At 42.7% G+C, this 20,854-nt stretch overlaps 1 protein-coding gene across 1 annotated transcript in view; it reads left to right on the plus strand.

Annotated features, from left to right (window-relative positions):
- The first annotated feature begins 313 nt into the window (after positions 1-313).
- Positions 314-20,854, plus strand: part of LOC109918329 — an 859,583-nt gene continuing 839,042 nt past the window's right edge. Inside the window, exons 1-3 of the mRNA XM_048602110.1 lie at positions 314-507; positions 7,651-7,736; positions 12,771-13,053. Coding sequence (XP_048458067.1) covers positions 418-507; positions 7,651-7,736; positions 12,771-13,053 — 459 coding nt within the window. The 5' untranslated portion in view covers positions 314-417. The remainder of the gene's footprint in view (positions 508-7,650; positions 7,737-12,770; positions 13,054-20,854) is intronic.

The following is a 20,854-nucleotide window of genomic DNA, read 5'->3' on the forward strand; positions in this document are numbered from 1 at the left end:
AGTAGGAAAGCTGACGTTTCGGGCCTAGAAACATCAGCTTTCCTGCTCCTCTGATGCTGCTTGGCCTGCTGTGTTCATCCAGCTCTACACCTTGTTATCTCAGATTCTCCAGCATCTGCAGTTCCTACTATCTCTGAGCCTTTTATTTTTGCAGCTTTTTGTTTTCTTTTTAATTTCAGATGTCCAGCACGCACAGTATTCTCCTTTACAGATGCACTGATAACGTGCAGAATATGAGCTCTCATTCACTCCGCTTCTCTCATCGTCTCTTTACAACGTACTGTTGCAGATCTCACAATGGGAGGAGCTGAGAGGTCGGCAGTCGGGGATGGCAGAGTTCAAACTCAGAGCAGCATTGTACTGCGGAGGGGACGGAGAGTTCACCAGCAAACTCTGTCTGTTTGGAACACCATCCCCATGCGCCTACCCCCAGAAGGAAACATGGAACCTGAAGCCCTCGATCAAGGTTTATTCAGGGGGACCGAACAATGTCGACATAATCTGCCGGTGAGTCTTCTCCTTCAGGGATTCGGTTCTTTCAGTGCACGGGTGTAAAGAGTTTAGGACTGGAACTGTTGTTATGTCGTTTCCATAACAGCGAATCGTGCTCCGGGCTCGGAGCCAGGACATAGTGAATTGGAGGAAATTGCACGGTTTGAGAAAAATCTTGTGTTTTGCCGAATGAAAAAGAAATTTAGATCTGCACACCGGTTTGTGTCATTGCTGCTACGGTGTCCATCAAAACAAGCTCGAATACAAGAGTGGGTAGTGACAATCCTATAGAATCACAGAATTGTTACAGTGCAGAAGGAAGCCATTCAGCCCGTTGTACCTGTGCCAGTTCTATTACCCCGTGCCAAGTTCCTGCATTTTCTCCATATCCCTTGCACACTATATGCCTCAATTGAACCTGCCTCCATTATATTTCCAGGCAGTATATGCCACGCTCTAGCAACTTTTTAATTTTTTTAAATCTTTTACAGCTTCTCCCTACCTACTCATGATTAAATTCTCATTCCTGGAACCACTTGTAAATTGTTTCTGCACTCTCTCCAATGCATTCAGAGCTTTCCTATAATGTGCTATCCACAACTGTACATAGTACTCCAGTGCAGACCTACAAAGTGTTTTGTACAAGTTCAATATCACCTTCCTGCTGTTGTCTCATTGTAGAGGGGAAGACAGGGATTTATTGCTTATTGAAAATGGCTTTTGCTTATTCTGACATGTTTACACTCTTTGCAATAAGGAATGCAAGCTATCTAATTAAAGTAATTAATTACTAGATTTTCCAGACATTATAATCACTAATTATTGTAAAGGTTACATTTATGGCTTTTAGTTGTTTTAATTGGGTCAGGTGACGTAGAGATTTGGGTTATTTGCAGTCACTTCCTCATTTTAACAGAAGGAATATTGGCCTGGATTTTGTGGTAGTAGTTTTGGCAAAACTGGCCATGCTCCCCCTGCCAAATACCACTAAACTGCACATATACACGCAACCACAGAAATCCATGAGAGAAGCTACTGTCAGAGATTCAACGGTTCTTCATAGAGTTTACAATGGAAGACCCCCCCTCCCTGCAGTCAAGTGCAAATCACTGAACTGATGAGAACTTGCCCTTTGATACAATTTATCGAGATTGTAACAATCATTCTAGTCCTGTGTCTTGTGGGACACGATTGCTGCTCCACAACCTCACTGATGATTAGTTACAGCATATCAAATTGTTCCATAATTTAAAAAAAAATTCTTAATGTTTTAATGTTTACAGTACTTCAGCTTCGACAAAATCACCATGTGTGTGTCTTTCGTTTCTTTCATTCTCTGTAACATTTTAATTCAAAGTCAAGATTTAAGAGCATCCTGCTTCCTGTTTTGCTGTCAGTGAGAATACTTTGACGTGATTGACTGCTCACCTTGGTTGATTATGTCACTGTTGCTAGATGGCTGGAAATCGTCCTAGCTTGGCACCAGGTGGAAACTGACTTTATGAAAGAGGAAATCCACACCACGAAGATTGCTTGATCCCTGTGGGCTGCCTTTAGAACTCCAAAATGTGTAACACCTATGGGGTGAATTGTGCCGGACACAGTACTGATGAAGACATTCACACGTATGCAACCCACATCCATCAGAAGTAAGCAGAGTGGGAAAATCATGGCATCAATCAGTGTGCATCGTTGACTTGATGCTAGCAGTGCCAACTTGGAACTCAACATTCTAACCTATGCCTTCTGTTAACCTCACACAGAAGAGTAGGCAAGAAACAGCAGGAGGGATGTCCTCAGCAGGGCCATTTATAGGTTTAGAAAGGGACTTATTCCCTGGCTTCCGACTTCTTACTTTGGGTTTGGACTCCAGACCACTTCTAAGGGGCATTCTCAGCGGGTCATTCCCTGTGGCCAACAAGAGGTTCTATCGATGCGGCCTTCAGTTGGTGATGGGGGAGAGTGTTGTGTTGAGGGATTGGTCAGCCTCAGTGCAAGGCGCAGTGTACTTAGCAGGTTTCATAGAATCATACAATCCCTACAGTGTGGAAGCAGGCCATTTGGCCCATCGAGCCCACACTGACCCTCTAAAGAACAGACCACCCAGGCGCACCCTCCCCAGCCCTATCCCTGTAACGCCATTTCCCAGGCCTAACCCACCTAGCCTGCACATCTTTGGGCACTGTGGGCAATTTAGCATGGCCAATCCACCCTAACCTGCACATCTTTGGACTGTGGGAGGAAACCAGAGCATCGAGAGGAAATCCACACAGACACGGGGAGAATGTGCAAACTCCACATAGACAGTCGCCCGAGGCTGGAATTGAATCCGGGTCCCTGGCACTGTGAGGCAGCAGTACTAACCATCATGTTGCTGTTGGTCAGTAAAGCCGGGGACCATGAAGAGCAAGCTCAAGTACAAATGGGAACGGGGAGGAGGAGAGATCTGCCTGAGGCCTATGCTGGGACCTGGAGACCAGGTGAAGATAACTGGAATGAGCACCCAGCTGATATGGACCCATGCGGATTATTTGGACACCACATAACTTCCCCCTGAGCCTGAGGAGCCCTGTGAACCATTCGAGGTCTGGATCTGGCTTAAACAGTCAAGAGAGCCAGTAAAAGGAATGCTTTGAGCACACTGGCTCTCAATATCCTTTCTTTATTGCAATGTGACCCAACAATCCTGCTGAACTCTTTTTTTTAAAAATTAATTCATGGGATGAGGGTGTAGCTGACGAGGCAGTATTTGTTGCCCATCCCTAATTGCCCAGAGGGCAGTTAAGAGTCAATCACATTACTGTGGGTCTGGAGTAACATGTAGTCCAGACCAGGTAAGGATGGTAGCTTCCTTCCCTAAGGGACATTGGTGAATCATATAGGTTTTTCCTGACAATTGACAATGGATTCATGGTCATCATTAGATTCTTAATTCCAGATACTTATTGAATTCAAATTCCACCATCTGCTGTGGCAGGATTTGAACCCAGGTCCCCAGAATGTTATCTGGATTGACAGTCCAGCAATAATACCACTAGGCCATCACCTCCCCCTCCAGTTATGTTGGTTCTAATTATTGAACAAGCAAATACACAGCATCACTGAGTCAAGGCAATGAATTGAGCTCCCAATGGTTTTTCTGTGTTTTTGTCCTGTCAAGCAGTCGTTATCCATTATAAGATTTAAGATAAGCGTTTACATGAACTTATTGACAGGTCTGATGCCAGTAGAATAAGAGATTACTATGCTGGAACTTTTGCGAGTTGTACATTCTTAAATCTTGCGTTACACAGGGTTTATCAACAGCTTTCGAGTTAGTTGCTGATTGATTTTTTTTGTACCCTGGCAATTGGTTCAATTTTACAAGTGTTTGGTGCTATAATTATGTAAAGTTGGCAAAGGATAACACCGTGTGTAGCTGGAGGAGCGCAGCAGGCCAGGCAGCATCAGAGGAACAGGAAAGCTGACATTTTGAGTCGGGACCCTTCTTCAGAAATAGCCCCCATTTCTGAAGAAGGGTCCCAACCCAAAACGTCAACTTTCCTGCTCCTCTGATGCTGCCTGGCCTGCTGTGTTCCTCCAGCTCCACACTATGTTGACTCTGACTCCAACATCGGCAGTTCTTACAATCTCTAAGCTCTAAGGGAGTATTGTGTCAGCTACAAAATGACTAATTATTGACTTCAAGGTTTCTATACAAAGTTGTTTGCCCTCAGGCATGAGAAAGGATTCCCCTGGGAGTGCAGAATGATGTGGAGGATGAACTGAGGTCACCCAGAGCAGGAAAAGCTGCTGGAAGAGGAAGTAAGGAGGAGCAGAATTCTCAGCAGAAGGCCATATCTCTGTTCCCCCTATAACCACACCCTCCGCACCCCACCATCACAGAGTGTTCAGGAAGCCATAGTTTCTCCTGCATATCAGCAAAGCACGACGTGTGAATGTTTGCAATTTAGTAAGGATGTCCTCACTGAAATCTGCCCAAACTGCAGCCACAACGACATTCTCAATGCAGAGCAGGGACAGCCACTGCCACTTACTGTGAAGGTGACCGCAGTGATCAATCATGATGTGTCTGGCTCTTTCTAGGCTTGAGCTGGAGATATTTGCAACATCCAGCTGTTAATTGGCCACTGCTACATGAGGATTCATTTCGTTATTGATTGAGAGTTGACTAGATTTCATTCTCTACTGCTGGAGAGAAGCAGGTGGAATGTGTACAGGTTTCCTGATGGGATAGGGTACCATTGACTGGCACCACGTGCCCTATCTACCATGTACCAGAATTGAAAGAGATTCCACATGCCAACATCCAGCTGGTGCACGTCCATATGCAGTGTATCATTCAGGTCAATATTCAATATTGGGTCATAATGCTTTCATTTTGTGCCAGGCCATGGGGGTATCTGCAGCTGAGTTGCCATAGTAAATTGGCAGCATAAGAGATGGCTACATGACTTTATGGCTTTGTATACAACAGGTTGCTGGCTTGTGTAGAGAGAAAGCCATGCTTTCCACAAAGAATGTGATAGAACAGACCATTAGCATGATACTCCCTGACCTCCTCTGGAGAAGCCCTGCAAAACTCCACAAAGTGGATGGCTGCCTTGATAATGGTCTGCAGCACGCTGCACAGGCCTGCTATCGTGTTAATGATTTGGTTTAGTTGAACTGTATTTGATTGTATTTCACCTGTTGCCTAATCTATGTTTCACGGTGCTTGATTTATTAAGCCTCAGTGCAGCTGCTGAGAGCTAAAGTAAACAGAAGCTTTCAGAAAGATCTCAGAAGTTTGAGTTGTGAGTGTGTGTTTGGAAATTGTGTGCTTGCTGTGATATTTAAAAGCTGTGTAAATAAACTTGTGGCACTCTTGCAGTTCATGTTACCACTACATTGCTTGAAGCTAAGTCCAATATATAAAATACAACAAACCAGTGAAAAAAATAACTCTTACCATCATGAAAGAACACTTCTTACAACTAACTGAACCATGGAGGATCAGGAGCATGTGGACAGGGTAGAACATGAGCTGATGAAGAACGAAGAGGAAGGAGGCGACATCATGGACTGACGCTCTCGGGCTGGACCATCCATGAAGTGTGGTCCCAACAAGCACAAACCTTATTCCCCATTCACTAACAGCTCAATACCTTCCCTTCCCTTTCTGATTGAGCATCACAATGAGTTCTTGGCCACAATGCCATCAGAAACTAATCATTCCAAGCCAAATTAATGAATTAAATCATGCCATGTTACATATAGAAGACAATTGAATCAACATCGAGTGTTCCTTTAGTGCCTGTAATCAGTCTGCCTCTTCCAGTCCAAGATCTTGTATGAGATGGGACCTCAGTGACTGTATCATGGCTGCTAAAGGCAGCTGACTTTCAGCAGAGGCAATTGCATTTGACCACGGAGCAACTTTGGGCCTGGAGTATGGCTCCCAACATGCTCCAGCTCAGCATGGGGGTAGCAGTCTGGACTTTCACAGCAAGGCTACTGGCAGAATAGTGGAGGGGTGCTCGTGGTGGCCAAGTGTGTCTTCCTGCAAGGTCTCGATCTCCGTGGAGCCTGATTTGGGGAGGCACCACAACAGTCCCGAAGACTTGCTGGAGGGCAGTTTGCTGGACTTCAGTGAGAGTCTGCATACTGCTTTGCACACCGTGATCCAGGTTCCTGGCAGTCTTTCCAATGCACCATGTAGTTTGTTCCACATACCTATCAGCCTTTTTTGGAGATTTCATATGCAACTGAAGTCATCTGAATTCTTTGCTCTAGTCAGAATTCATGCATGACCTCCCATTTCTGGAGGCCATTACCTCTACCCTCTAGCTCCTTACAAAGACTGCAGATCCCTGTTGCTCAGTATCTTACCTCATGCTGATTCTACCTTTACATCTTTCTTTGGACTATAATGCATGTAGTGTCTGAGCTGGTTGCTGTGAGGGTACAATTTAGGGACAAATCTTTATGGGGAAATGTCTTTGTGGTGCCTTAATGAGGAAAGGCACAGAGTCATGTTGTGGTGTGGGGAGGAGGAGATGGGGCAAAGTAGGAGGTTCATTCTTATACCATCTGCAGCTTGTAAATCAGAAGAGCATTTGGTGAGGAGGAATTAGGATGTGAGAGAGAGAAGCTGGTGTGAGGATCCAGGAAAAGTGATACTTCAAACTCTTGTCACTGACTGCAGCCTCAGTAATGGAAATTCCAGTGATGACCAGTATCACCTTCTCTATGGGGCTTAGAATGTGCAGGTGCACCAGCATCCCCTTTGGTTAGTTCCTGTTGTCTCTGGATCTACATTTGGTACTGCAAAAGGGAGGAAAGTATAAGTAAATCTGCTGTAATCTGTCTGACATGGCTGTCAAAACCAAATGGCAGTGTGTGCAAGCTGTGAGATGTGGTTGTGAGGCTTGCAGCAGTGCTAAGTGTTTGATGATGAGGTGAATTGTATGAATGCTGGGTATGAGTCTTGGTTGAGAGAGATTGTTGTTGGTAGGTGAGTGGCAGGAGTGAGGTGCTTTGAGCATTGTCTAGATTAGTGCAGTGAAAGGACATGGCATTGGAAGATGCATGACCAATCGTGATAATTTATGTAATGTCATCTAACTTCTTATGGCACTGTATACAGATGCTCAGAACTTGATTACTGCTATTAATACTAAAGCCAATCTTTACTCAGTCTTGCGTTTATTTACAGAGTAAACCTTGCAGTTAACCACCTCTGAACTCAGTGACCCCAGTTGCAATGAATGTCTCTTTATACCTGGCTAAGTAAAACCTAAATTAACGCTGTCCCATCTGAATGAAAATTAAATACAATCAATAGAGCACTAACAATTGAGCCTCTGCTCAGGTTCTCAGTCAACCAATGGCATAGTTTCCACTGGCTGCTTGGCAAAATTATTGAAATATGCAGCAGCATATAGTTGGCAATCTGCCTGCATTGCAGAGTGTGGATTAATCAAGCATTATGATCTCCAGGTCCTTTTTCAAAGGTTATTAGCTTTAGCCCCATTATGTTTTATCTGCAATTTGCTGTCAATCAGTTTCAAGTTCTGTACTGCCTTGTTACATTTCTAATGCATTAACTTTGATGTGTTCAGTATTTGCTTTATTAAAAATTATTCTTCAGCAAATATATTTTTTGAACCTTAACAGACTTCAAGAAAAACTTCCTGTTGTTCTCCAAAATATTCCCAAACCCGGCTGAATAAAACATTGGACACAGACAGTGGAATTTTAAGGTATCAAATTATAGAAGGAATTGTTTTTTTAAAATATTCAAATTGTTGTTTTAATGTAAGATAGTAAGAAAAGTTAAGATGAGAGTAATAAGATTTGAGTGTGATGTATAAAAGGATTATGCTGACAAAACAAACCTTTTGTCTGCAAGTTGTTCATTAATGTTTTGTATTGCTTCACACAGTTAGTAAGGTGTCGACACTGTCAGCACACTCACATTTCCACCCCAGATCACAGAAAACATTTATCAGCAGAGAACTTATTCACTGAAGCCAAGATGACTACAAGGATTCAACATAGTGGGTGAACAGTAAAATGGGTTGTCTTTAGAATGTATTATTTAAATGCAATGGCTCTGGGTAATTAATCAGAAACATTTATTATCATTGCCTTGTAGGGAGCTGGTCCATGTTAAGTCAGCTGTTTATACTTTCTGAAGAATACAAATAAAACTCTCAGGACATTTAAGCATAATTCATTGAGAGAAGCTCCCAATGGATTTTGGACTAACTTGCTGACCATGCATCGGAAGAGCTTCCAAATCCATGCTTACATCATTAATTAGATGTATATGAGATTGGAGGCCACCATTTGAAGGAGAGCTAGAAATTATAGTTGTTGAGAAGACACTTCATATTAAATATTACTTGGAAGTATTGCATTTTGACGAATTGTGTAGAAAGATAGATTTATTTCAAGCTTTCTTTAGAAGAGGTTAGTGAACGTTCACTGTGGACTTTGGAATTTTTTTAAAGAGGCTTCCTGTAAATTACTTAACTGTAATAACTACTTGAAATGCTTTAGATCCCCACTGGGGATGTTCTTGGAACAGGTGAGTGACTTGGAGAGGAGCATATTTTATCTGGTTAGTTGGAGGGAAGCCTGCTAAAAACAAGATATCCGGCTGATCTGTCCCAGGGTGAAATCTATTTGTTTATTTGAAAGAATGGTTGAAAGAACATCTTAATAGTTTGTAAGATTTCAGAGACAACAGGAGTGTGTGTGTGTCTGTGTGTGTGTGTGTGTGTGTGTGTGCATTAACTGATTAAGGCATTTTTATTGAATATATTTCATTTACATCATAAACCAATACCTTTGTTTGCTGAGAAACCTGTTGATAGATCTTGTTGATTAAAACCCAATATAGTTATTTAATATAACTTATTTAATTAGTCATTTGGAATGAACTGGAAAAAGAATTTTTGTTTTATTTTGTGACTCACAGAGTAGTGGGACGAGAGCAATTGTGAGTTTCTCTACTCTTGGTTGCAACAGAATGTCGTGAGCAGCATTCCCCCCTCACCTAAAACCACTGTCAACAGATTCATGCAATTTGTTTGTTGCTTGTGAGATCTCATTACCTACAAAATTGGCTACCATGCATGCACAAAACAATGAGTTCTTTTTATCTGCCCCTGACTTTTGAGCTTTGTTGGCAATGCTAGTATTTGTTGCCCTCCCTAATTATCTTTGAGAAGGTGAACCACCTTCAGAAAGCCATTGCAGTCTGCTGCAGCTACACACACAGTACTCCTTAGGAAGAGTGTTCCAGATCCTTTGACAAAGGAACAGCAATATACTTCCAAGACAGGATGGTGTATTGCTTGGAGGGGCCATAAATGGTGTTTCCATCGATGTTCTGCCAGGTGATAGAGATCTGAAGTTTAGGAGGTACTGTCGAAGGAGCATTTGTGCAACAATATGCACAGGTATACACAGGTGTAACTCCAGTGCAAGTATACACTGGAGACAGTGAATGTTTAAGGTGGTGCACGGGGTGATGATGAAGCAGGTTATTTAGTCCTAATGGTGTTATGCTTCTTAAACGTAGGAGCTACAAATAGAGAATATTCCATTGCACTTCTGACTTGTACCTTGTAGGTGTTGGAAAAGCTTTGAGGAGTCAGGAGGTGAGTTACTTGCCAAAGAATTTACAACCTCTCACTTGCATGGTATTTATACAGCTGGTTGAGTTCAGTTCTGGCTAATGGTAACCCAAGGCTGTTGAAGGTGAAGGATTCAGCGATGGCAATGCCATTGAATGTCAAGGGAATATAGTTAGATTGTCTTTTATTGGAGATGGTTAATGCCTGGTTTCAAATGTAATCAATTGAACGTGAAATGCTTTGGGACATTTTAGGAATAGGATACTGTGACATATATATGCAACTACTTTCTAACACTTAAAAACATATTCAGAGTTAACAAGGGTGTGAAGGAGCCTTGCCCAATGCTCACATGCCAGAGACAGTCTCAAATAACAGCAGCCAATATACATAAACAAGGTTGATGACTGATGAAAATGCTCAAAAAAGGTTAGGCTCCTATTTTTATTTGTGGTAAAATAAAAGTTGCATTGATTTGAAGTTAGTGTGTAAGCAATCATTAATTATTTACTAATTATCACAATTAATAGCTTAACCATTGTAGCCTGTGTTTTCCCTACCTCTCATTTACTATAGTCAGTAGTTACGGTGCATCGACATTATTGTGTATTCATGTACTTTAAGTGGAAAGTATCACTGGCAAATGTATTGAATATAAAAGTAAAAAAAAATGACATGTTTAGTTACACTCTTCAATAAAAAGCTATTTTATGACCATTAATGTTGACCATGATTAGTTTCCAACTGGCAAGTATTGCTAGGCTCAGTTGGGACAGATCCATGTTAAAAATAAAACATGTTTTCCAAGAAAAAATCAGAGCTGTTACTTGGAGACAGTCAGGTCTGAATTTGTGCTGCTGGATAGAGTGGGGATAATTCTGATCTGGGAAAAACTGCCCAGGGAAGTCAGACTTTTGTTCCAAGTGGAGAGGGGGTGGGTGGTGGTCATTGAAAATGGGATTCATGAGCCTAACCCAGAAAGAGTTGGAGGCTGCTGTGTTCATAGAACCGTAGAATCAGTTCACGCATGGGCTTCGCAAAAGGCTGTCCTCAATAAACCAGAACTTTGTGAAGATGTGAATAAGAGACTAAATCAAAAGCTGACACTTGACCCTTATTCCCACACCCATTCCCGTGCCCCATCAATGCCAACACATGTCACCTGACCCATTCTCACAGCCCCTTATGCCCACCATGACAACCTACAACCTGCACCTGACCCCACTTCTCCATTGTTCCTATGCCAACTCCTACTAACCATTATCCCCCATAGTCACCAACAGTTGCCCAAACACCTACCATATCAACTCACTCAGAATCCATCATGGGCAAGCCTCTGGATCTATGCTGAGATTAAATAAAGTTTTTAAGTGATTATTAATGAATTCACTTTTATTTCATTGATTGGACAGGCATCCAATATGTTTAATTTCCTTTTAGCCTTTATAAAAATAAACAGTTGAATTTGTAATCCTATTTCAAAGTATATAACCATGTGGAGCTATCAATTAAACTGTAAACTCTAAGGCACCCCACTGTAACAATGAAAGGCTATGAAAGCAGCCATGCAACATTAGTCCTATAATGATAACCCTGATGTTTAAGAGATAGACTGAAGTAGCAAGCACTTTTTTAAGAGACTGCAGACAGTTTTCTCAAACATTTAAAGGCCAGGAGATCAAAATACATGTAGAGATTCACAGTTTTCTTAATGGCTATCTTGGCAGTTTTCCTGATGACTCCAGTGAACTTGACAGTTGCAATAAGTTTGTGCACTTTTTATATACATTTAACAATCCCAAAGAGGTTTTCTCTAAAGACATCTGACCTCTCCCAAAGATTTGTGGGGTGGCACGGTGGCACGGTGGTTAGCACTGCTGCCTCACAGCACCAGGGACCCGGATTCAATTCCAGCCTTGGGTGACTATCTGTGTGGAGTTTGCACATTCTCCCCATGTCTGTGTGGGTTTTCTCTGGTTTCCTCCCACAGTCCAAAGGTGTGCAGGTTAGGTGGATTGGCCATGCTAAATAGCCTGTAGTGTTCAGGGAGGTGTAGATTAGGGGGATGCGTCTGGGTGGGATGCTCTGAGGTTCAGTGTGGACTTGTTGGGCCAAAGGGCTTGTTTCCACACTGTAGGGATTCTATTACATCAACTCTTGCAAAGAGCACAAAGCCTCCCCCAAAGGAGTCCTCAGGCCATATCCAAAAGGGCACTTTACCTTTACAAAGAACTCTGGCAGCTTTGCACCACCAGGTCTAAAGTGCATGGGATGTACTTTGGACATCTCACCAGCGAAAATCAGGCCAGCCTGAGGCTGCTGTACTTTAACATGTCTGGATGCCTCTGTGACCCATAGATGTGTAAATCAGAACCTACCCCCATACCCCATCTGCAAAAAATGGTGCATGCCATGATTGGGAGTAGAGCCTCTGCTTCAGGCTTCTGCTGCCATTTTCCTAATGATGGAGAGGCTTTTCAACTACATGAACATTCAGGTCTCAAAATTTACTTTGTAAGGATAATGCATGAGTCAATATGTTTTGTAATAGCTTTTAAAAGCTTATAATAATTTGCTTTCCCTACTGACCTGAACAAAATATTACAATCATTGCCAGATGAGGGTTTGAGCTATCGGGAGAGGCTGAATAGGCAGGGCAATTGTCCCTGGAGCATCAGAGACTGAGGGGTGAGCTTATAGAGGTTTATAAAATCATGAGGGTAATGGATAGGGTGAATAGCCAAGGTCTTTTCTTCAGGGTAGGGGAGTCCCAAACTAGAGGGCATAGCTTTAAATTGAGAGTGAAAGGATGTAAAAGGGACTTAAAGGGCAACGTTTTCACGCAGATGATGGTGCGTGTATGGAATGAGCTGCCAGAGGAAGTGGTGGAGTCTGGTACAAATACAACATTTAAAAGGCATCTGGATTGGTATATGAATAGGAGAGTTTAGAGGGATATGGACCTAATGCTGGCAAATGGGGCTAGATTAATTGAGGATATCTGGTTGGCACGGATGAGTTGGATCGAAGGGTCTGTTTTATGCTGTGACTCTATGACTGTGAGTTTCAGGTTATACTTTTACTTGTGTACATAATGCAGTCCTTGAAATTGTATGTCAAGAAAGTCATTAGATATTTTTCTTATTTCAGTTCCTACAGTAGCAGATCAAGTTCTGAAATTTACAGTATGGGCAAAGGGACATCTTCCAGTGCCATTGGTGAGAATATCTGTGCTTCAGATCGATATGGTATTCATTTGGAGAGGGATCTGCAGTTAAATTTATTGGAGTCTGAAAGCAGGAGATGTGCTCTTACTGACAGTCTTAAAACAGCTTGCTGTGCATTAAAAAACCAGCGTGAGCAGATGAGTAAGAAGAATATGGAAGTGATTAATCACAGCGCAATAATTGACAAGATGATCTTAAAACAAAAGGTACAGTAAATTCACCAAAATTTAACTCTGCACTCAATTGTTTACTTTCAGAACATGAATTCATTTTTGAGCAGCACACACGAAGAAGGTGGGAGCGGAAGATTGAAGGCTGAGGATCATCTGAAATGTTAAATAAAAGTGGTTTGGTAGTACAGAACTAGAGAATAGGTGAAAAAAAAGACACGTTACTGAAGCTTCTCATCTTGCCCCCATCTGGACGAATGCAAGAATGCCAAATTTCAAACAATCACAACAATTTATTGAGGAAAGCATGCTGATTGATTAGCAAAGACATTGTCATAGAAAAAGCTAGGTTCTCCAAATGCTTCCATGATTCAATATGAGGCACAAAGCTTGAACCCATTCTTATAGTCTTGGTTGCCAGCACTATCAACTTTAACGGATAAATCCATTGCCACCAATCCTTCTTATTGGTGTTAGTCTAGTTGCTGATACCAGTTGGGGAAGGAAGTCCACAAAACATATTGCTCCAAAGATACTAAATCCTTATAAACAGCAGATATTAAATACATAGTACTTAGTAGCTGGGTGTGTTATATCTAAGATGCATGATTGATTCTTCTGAAACATTGAGCTCAACGTAAGAGTAAGCTCATGTTACTAATTTAGTTGCATGTTGTTGACTAAGTCAGAAATCACACGACACCAGGTTATAGTCCAGCAGGTTTATTTAAAATTACAGGCTTTCAGAGCGCTGCTCCTTTGTCAGATGAAGTTTTGTTGAGGCTCAGAAGAACCATTGAAGAATTGTACATCATCTGATGAACACATGGAGAACAATCCTTTAGATACTAATAAGCAGAGATTTTCTTGTAATGTCAGTTAACCCTTTCAGGTACTAACTGCCTTATACAACACACCGTTCCTTTTGTTTACAGACTATGTGTTTGAATGTATGTCTAGCAAGTGTAAGTAAGCCATGTTATGAGCTCAACTAGTTATCTTAATTTGGATGTTCATGTAACTGGTGGTTCTCTGTTGCTTTCTTCATGGCAACACCTCCGTCAACCAATCAGCACCTTTTGCTTCTGTGGTATAAATTGATGTGATTGGTTGAAGTTTGTCAGTCTTGCACTCGTCCTGATCACAAAGTGAAATGTTTTGACAAAAGGTCTGTCTCTTTAGCAATATTCAGATACTGCTAATGGAGAAAGCAGCTGGTTCCTTTAGTATTTTTATGTATGTATCTACCAAAGTGCCTGTCCATTTATATGTTAATGTATTCATCCAGGTGGCTGTGTATTTATGTATTGCTTGTGAATGAAATTACTTTTCTACTCATGTGTATCTCTTGGTGTCTCCACAGACAGAAAAACAAGGGGCAAATTTTGCCTTGGGTTTAGATCCCAGTGTCAGAACCAAATAGGGTTTCCAGCCCACACCAGCCAACAGCAGGAATAATGATACAACATAGTGGGAGGCAGCCTTCTGAATAGCCACTTCCGCACTGTCCATCCTATGAAGGAATATGTGTGGGCTCCCAGTGCAGCAGGCTCAATCAAAGGGCTCTGCAGCCTCAACAGCTCCACATGAAGGTGCTCTCACTGAGCTGCACCACAACTCAACACAATGTAGGGTAACCAGTATGTAGGGGTGGAGAGGAAATATTCTGTCAGATTGAGCTCAGCTATACTTGCAGTCTTTGTGATCAATGACGTACTTATGTAAGGTGTGATTTTTCTGGTTAGCACACAAAAAATCACTTTATCTCGGTACATGTGACAATAATAAATCAAATCAAATCAAAAGGGATGTAGAGCCAATGGCTTTGTTGATCTCCTTCATCATGCCCTTTCTGCACATGACAAAGGGCTAATCTGCCTGCAGCAATATCCTGGCAAAGCCATAATGTTGCCCCTATTGTAGTGGAAAGACAATCCAATTCACAACCTGCCTTCTGGGACAGCTCCTTTCGGGACTATCCCAATGCAGTGCTTTACCAATTTCCCAGGTCCCTGATGCCAAGGCAACCATTGCTGGTACAGGAAGTTTCAACCCAGAATTTCAGGCTGACACATATTGTACTTTATGTTGCTAATTGAATACTAGAGGGCACCCTAGTAGGAGAAAACAGACTAACAAACATTTGACTTCAATATCTCCAAATGTTACTAAGTACTTTTTTTATTATAAAAATATACTTTATCATAAGCATTACCTTTATGTACATATACAAGGTACTAAAACAATTCTGTGCAGTTTTTGCAGAGGGAAAAAATAAATACATTAGAATTTGGCACTTCTCAGGGCTTCGCTACAGTTGCAAACAAAGGCATTTTCTACTCATGTAGAACACTATTTACATTCATTCTGAGGCAATGAGAGGGTCTGATAACTGAATGGATTCTCGTTGTACTTTGGCAGAAAGTGGCAGCTGCCCCAAGCTTTAGTCTGTCCCTCAGCATGTAGTCCTAGACCTTGGAATGTGTCAGTCTGCAACACTCAGTCAATTCTGTACGCTGGAAGACCAACAAGTTTCAGGCAGACCAAAGAGCTTCCGTCATCAAGTTGATGGTGTTCCAGGCATAGTCGATGTTTGTCTCAATGTGTGTCCTGGGCGACAGACTGTAGAGCACAGAGTCATGCATCACAGAACTGCTTGGGACAAAGCTTGACAAAATCCAATGCATCTCTCTCCAGATCTTCTTTGCAAAGGCACATTCCAGAAGGAGATGTGTGACAGTCTTCTCTAGCGCAACAAAAACAAAGTTGCTGGAAAAGCTCAGCTGGTCTGGCAGCATCTGTGAAGGAAAAAACAGAGTTAACGTTTCGGGTCCAGTGACCCTTCCTCAGAACTGATGGTGGCTGGGAAAACGTCAGTTTATATGCAGAGAAAAGGGGAGGGGGATGGGGTAGGGAGTAAACGATAGGATAGAGCCTAAAGAGAGAGAAGAGCAGTTGGACAGACAAAGAGTTGATAACGATCAGGCTGGGAGGGTGAATAGTTGTTAATAGGTACTATTAGTGACTAATTACATGTGGTGTGTAATGGCAGGCTATGTGGTAACAAGGCCTGATGTGTGGGGTAGGGGGCTGGGAGAGTTTAGGCCCTAAAACCTTCTCTAGCGCGGCCACTTTGAGGGCAGCATGTGTTGGTGCACAGAGACCAGGTATACACAAAGGATCTGATGGGCAGTGCCCTTCTCGTTACCAACTAAGCTATTCCTTGGTGCTTATTGGAAAATTCTGGTGATGAGGCATTCTGCCAAATGACTCTGACAGTTCACGCAGGGAACCATATGACAGGATCCACCGTCTCCTTTTCCCGTAGGGTCTCGAGGATGTTATGCGCTGACCACTTCCAAATGGAATAGTGTTTTCTTTGCAAATTTTTCCATGAAGGACAGGTGATACAAAATGGTGCAACTACTTGGCCAGGCCCATCTTTTGTAACATTGGGGACAGGTAGAACCTGAGTATAGAGAGGTAGTTGGTGTGACTGTAAACCATTTGTCCAAATTTAAATGTTGGGATCTCCAGTGGCATGGGGAACTTGCAGGTACTGCCCTGCTGCTGTTAGGATTGAGTTCCCAGGATTTCAACCTAAGGACAAGGAAGGAAAGGTGATGTGTATCCAAGTCAGAATGATGCATGTCCAAGGGAAACTTGTAGACAGTGATGTTCCCAAAATTACTGTTGTTTAGATGATACATTGTCCAGTTGCTGCACAGTATTGTGTAGGTTATCTAAATTGTAATTATGGTGGTGGATGGAATGGTTTTCAAGACATGGTTTTGTCCTGGACGCTGTCAGACTTGTTGAGTAATGTTGAAGCAGCACTTATCCAGGCAAATGACTTGGGCCTTGCAGTTGATGGACAGATTTGGAGAGTCAGGAGGTTAAGGGTTTCAGGGCACCTGGATTTCCCAGCCTCTGATCTGCTCTTCGAGCCACAGTATTATATGGTTGGTCCAGTTCAGTGTCTGGTCAGTGGTAATCACTAAGATGTTGATGATGGCCTATTCAAGTAATCCCATGCTTTTTGATGATATGGTAAATGGCTTCCCTAATAGTGAAGTTTAATTGGAAAAAAAAATTATATAGTGGGCACAAGATCAATTGTCAACTAAACATCAATATTTGTTTAATTAATTTCTTATTATCATACCCAATTCCAAAACCATTTGATCCAGGAACTACATGCCAATCATTTGGACAGAATAAGTGAGAGAGGATAAGCTCAAATAGACATTTGATGCATTTCTTTAATTGGCAACAGACAAGATGCAGTTCATAAATGTCAATGCTATCAAAATATCCTCACTGTAAACTCTGAGGAAACATCATATAAAGTATCATAGAGTGATTACAGCTCAAAAGGAGGTCATTATGTATCAAGGTGTGGAGCTGGATGAATACAGCAGGCCAGGCAACGTCAGAGGAGCAGGAAAGCTGATGTTTCGGGTCTGGACCCTTCAGAAATGGGGGAGGGGAAGGGGACTCTGAAATAAATAGAGAGGGGGGGAGGCAATGATAGAAGGTGGATAGAGGAGCAGATAGGTGGAGAGAAGACAGACAGGTCAAGGAGGTGGGGATGACACCAGTACAGATAATTGTAGGTAGGGAGTTGGGATTGGGGTTGGTCAGTGAGAAGGGAGGGGCGGGTAGGTGGGAGGGAAGACGGACAGGTCAGGGAGGCGGGAATGAGGCTCGTAGGTAGGAAGTGGGGATGGGGGTTGGTCAGTGATGTGGGAGGAGTAGATAGGTGGGAGAAAAGACGGGCAGATCAAGGAGGCGGGGACGAGATGGGCTGGTCTTGGGATGAGGTTGGGGGTGGGGAGATTTTGAAGCTTGTGAAGTCCACATTGAGACCATTGGGCTGCAGGGTTCCCAAGTGGAATATGAGGTGCAGTTCCTCCAGCCTTTGGGTGGCATCGTTGTGGCGCTGGAGGAGGCCCAGGATGGACATGTCGTCCAAGGAGTGGGAGGGGGAGTTGAAGTGGTTCGCGACTGGGAGGTGTTGTCGTTTGTCACGAACTGAGCCTTGGGTGACTGTCTGTGTGGAGTTTGCACATTTTCTCCGTGTTTGTGTGGGTTTCCTCCCACAGGTTAGGTGGATTGCCCATGGAAAATGCAGGATTACAGGCATAGGTAGGAGGGGTGGGTCTGGTTGGGATGCTCCTTTGGGGGTTCAGTGTGGATTTGATGGGCTGAATTGTAGGGACTCTATGATTCTATCTTACTATTCCGGTATTTACTTGTGTGTTGTACCAGGAGTAATCTTGATAATTTCTTACCTAACTCTCTACATTTGACTGCAGGACCACCAAAGGTGTAGTTACTGATATGAACCATGACTGCTGTCTATTCACCTGCCCTATATGCGCACTCTGTAGCTGTTGACCCTCACCGTTAGGGAGCCAACATACCATCCCGGGTTCATGTCTGTGACAACAGAAACATCTGTCTATCCCCTAACTATTAAATCTCCCGTCATTACAGCTCTTCCAATCTTGTTTGTACCCCCACTGCTGTACAGCTGGGGCAGCCATGGTGCCAAGCTCTTGGTCTTGGCTCTACTTCCTAGACTTGGAGAGTGAGATAGTCCCAAGATTTCCCTGAGCATATCTGTTTTTATTTCTTCTCGACTGCCTGGTTGTCACCCATTTGTGCCCTCCCTGAGCTGCGAACTGATCTATAAATATGTTAATGACAAAACCCTCACCTTCATGGGTATGCTGCAATGATACCAGTTGACGTTCAAACTCCAAATTTACCTGCAGCTGATGACCCTGCCTGCACCCAGGTTTTCCAGGACACGGATGATATACAATGTGCACATTATGCATTGGAGCTATCTTGCCTTTCCTGTAGCTATTAGTTCATAAAACATAAGAAAAAACTCCACAGGTACTCACTTGTCTTCTGCTATCACTTTGTGTTCAAATCTGGTCACCCTGCTATAGGAAGGATGTGGTTAATCTTGAGCGGGTGCAGAAAAGATTAACAAAGATGTTGCCGGGACAGGAGGGCTTGAGTTATAGGGAGGGGCTGAACAGGCTGGGGCTTTTTTTCTCTGGAGTGTCGGAGGCTGTGGGGTGGCCTTATAGAGATTTTTTAAAACCTGAATGACACAACTTGGGTGAACAGCCAAGGTCTTTTTCCGAGGGTGGGAAAGTCCAAAACTAAAGGGCATAGGTTTAAGGTGAGAGGGGGATGATTTAAAAAGGACCTGAGGGGCAATTTTTTCATGCAGAGGGTGGTGCGTATATGGAACAAACTGCCAGAGGAAGTGGTGGAGGTGTTTACAATTACAACATTTAACAGGTACCTGGATGGAAAGGTTTAGAGAGGTATGGTGCAAGTTCTGACAAATTGGACAATGTGAGATTGGGATGTCTAGTTGGCGTGAACAAGTTAGACCAAAAGGTCTGTTACTGAGATGTATAACTCAATGACTGAAGTGCATTGCTTAACCCTTATAATGAAGGAAATTAAACCTTTTTTTTCTCAGCTTCTTAAACAAACGTGCTAGCTTTAGAGAAAGGAAATAAAAGCTACAGTACTTTCCAGTAAATCGTCTCACAGCCATCAGGTCGTGCCACAGTTTGATTTGTTTTTCTCTCTCTCACTTCAAAACTTCGATAAGAAAATTGTTACAAAATCAAAATTGCATTCCAACAAAGTACTGTGGTATTTTTAGTTCGTCCACTTCATTCTTTTTCTAGATGTTAACCAGGGTGTTTTTGGAGGTGACTATTATCATGCTGAAATTCTGAGGTGGAACAGCAAGATTTATCTATCATACTTGCATATTGATAATTAAACACTAGGGGGTGAAAGCATGGACACAATCACATTAACAATTCCAGTCAAGGATTTGTCCTTCGTATTGATTGTTAGAGCCAAATGTTTGAGAGCAAATAGGAAATACAGTCAAGTTCCATCGAAAACTGGAACAGGAGTAGGCCACTCGGCCTTTCGAACCTTTCCCGTCATTGAATATGATAATGGTTGATCACCTGAACTCAATCCCCTGTTCCCGCTTTGTCCCCATAGCCTTTGATACTTTTAGCCCTGAGAACTATACTTAACCTCTTCTTGAAAACATTCAATGATTTGGCCCCAACCACTTGCTGTGCAGAGAATTCTACAGGCTACCACTCTCTGGGTGAAGACATTCCTCCTCATTTCAGTCCTAAGTGCCTATCCTGTATCCTTAGGCTGTGACCCCTGGTTCTGAATCCCTGGATATCAGGAAGATTCTTTCTGCATTTACCCTGTCCAGTCCTGTATGAATTTTATACGTTGCTATGTTGCTTATTCATTCTACCAAACTCCGGTGAGCATAGTCCTAACTGATCCAGTCTCTCTTCATTTGCCATGCCAGGGATCTGTCTGGTAAACCTTTGCTGCACTCACTTTGTGGCCAGAACATCCTTCCTCAGATAGAGAGACCAAAACTGCACACAGTACTCTAGTAATAATCTCACTAAGGCCCTGTTCAATTCCAGCAAGATATCCCTGCTCCTGTACTCAAATCCTTTTGCTATGACGATACTATTTGCCTTCTTCACTGCCTGCTGCACCTGCATCCTTATTTTCAGCAAATGATGTACAAGGACACCCAGGTCTTGTTGCATCTTTCATTCCACATCAACTTGAGATTGTTTTTAATGACGAGGGACCAGCAAATGTGGAAAAACAATGTGATTCTCACGTCCATGGACACAAATCACTAAAAGGCAGGAGACAGGGACAAGGAGATGTCAAAAAGGCTGCTGGAATAATGAGATAACACAGTGTGGAGCTGGAGGAACACAGCAGGTCAGGCAGCATC

This window comes from Rhincodon typus, chromosome 1 (assembly GCF_021869965.1).
Source record: "Rhincodon typus isolate 14 chromosome 1, sRhiTyp1.1, whole genome shotgun sequence".
Taxonomy (NCBI): domain Eukaryota; kingdom Metazoa; phylum Chordata; class Chondrichthyes; order Orectolobiformes; family Rhincodontidae; genus Rhincodon; species Rhincodon typus.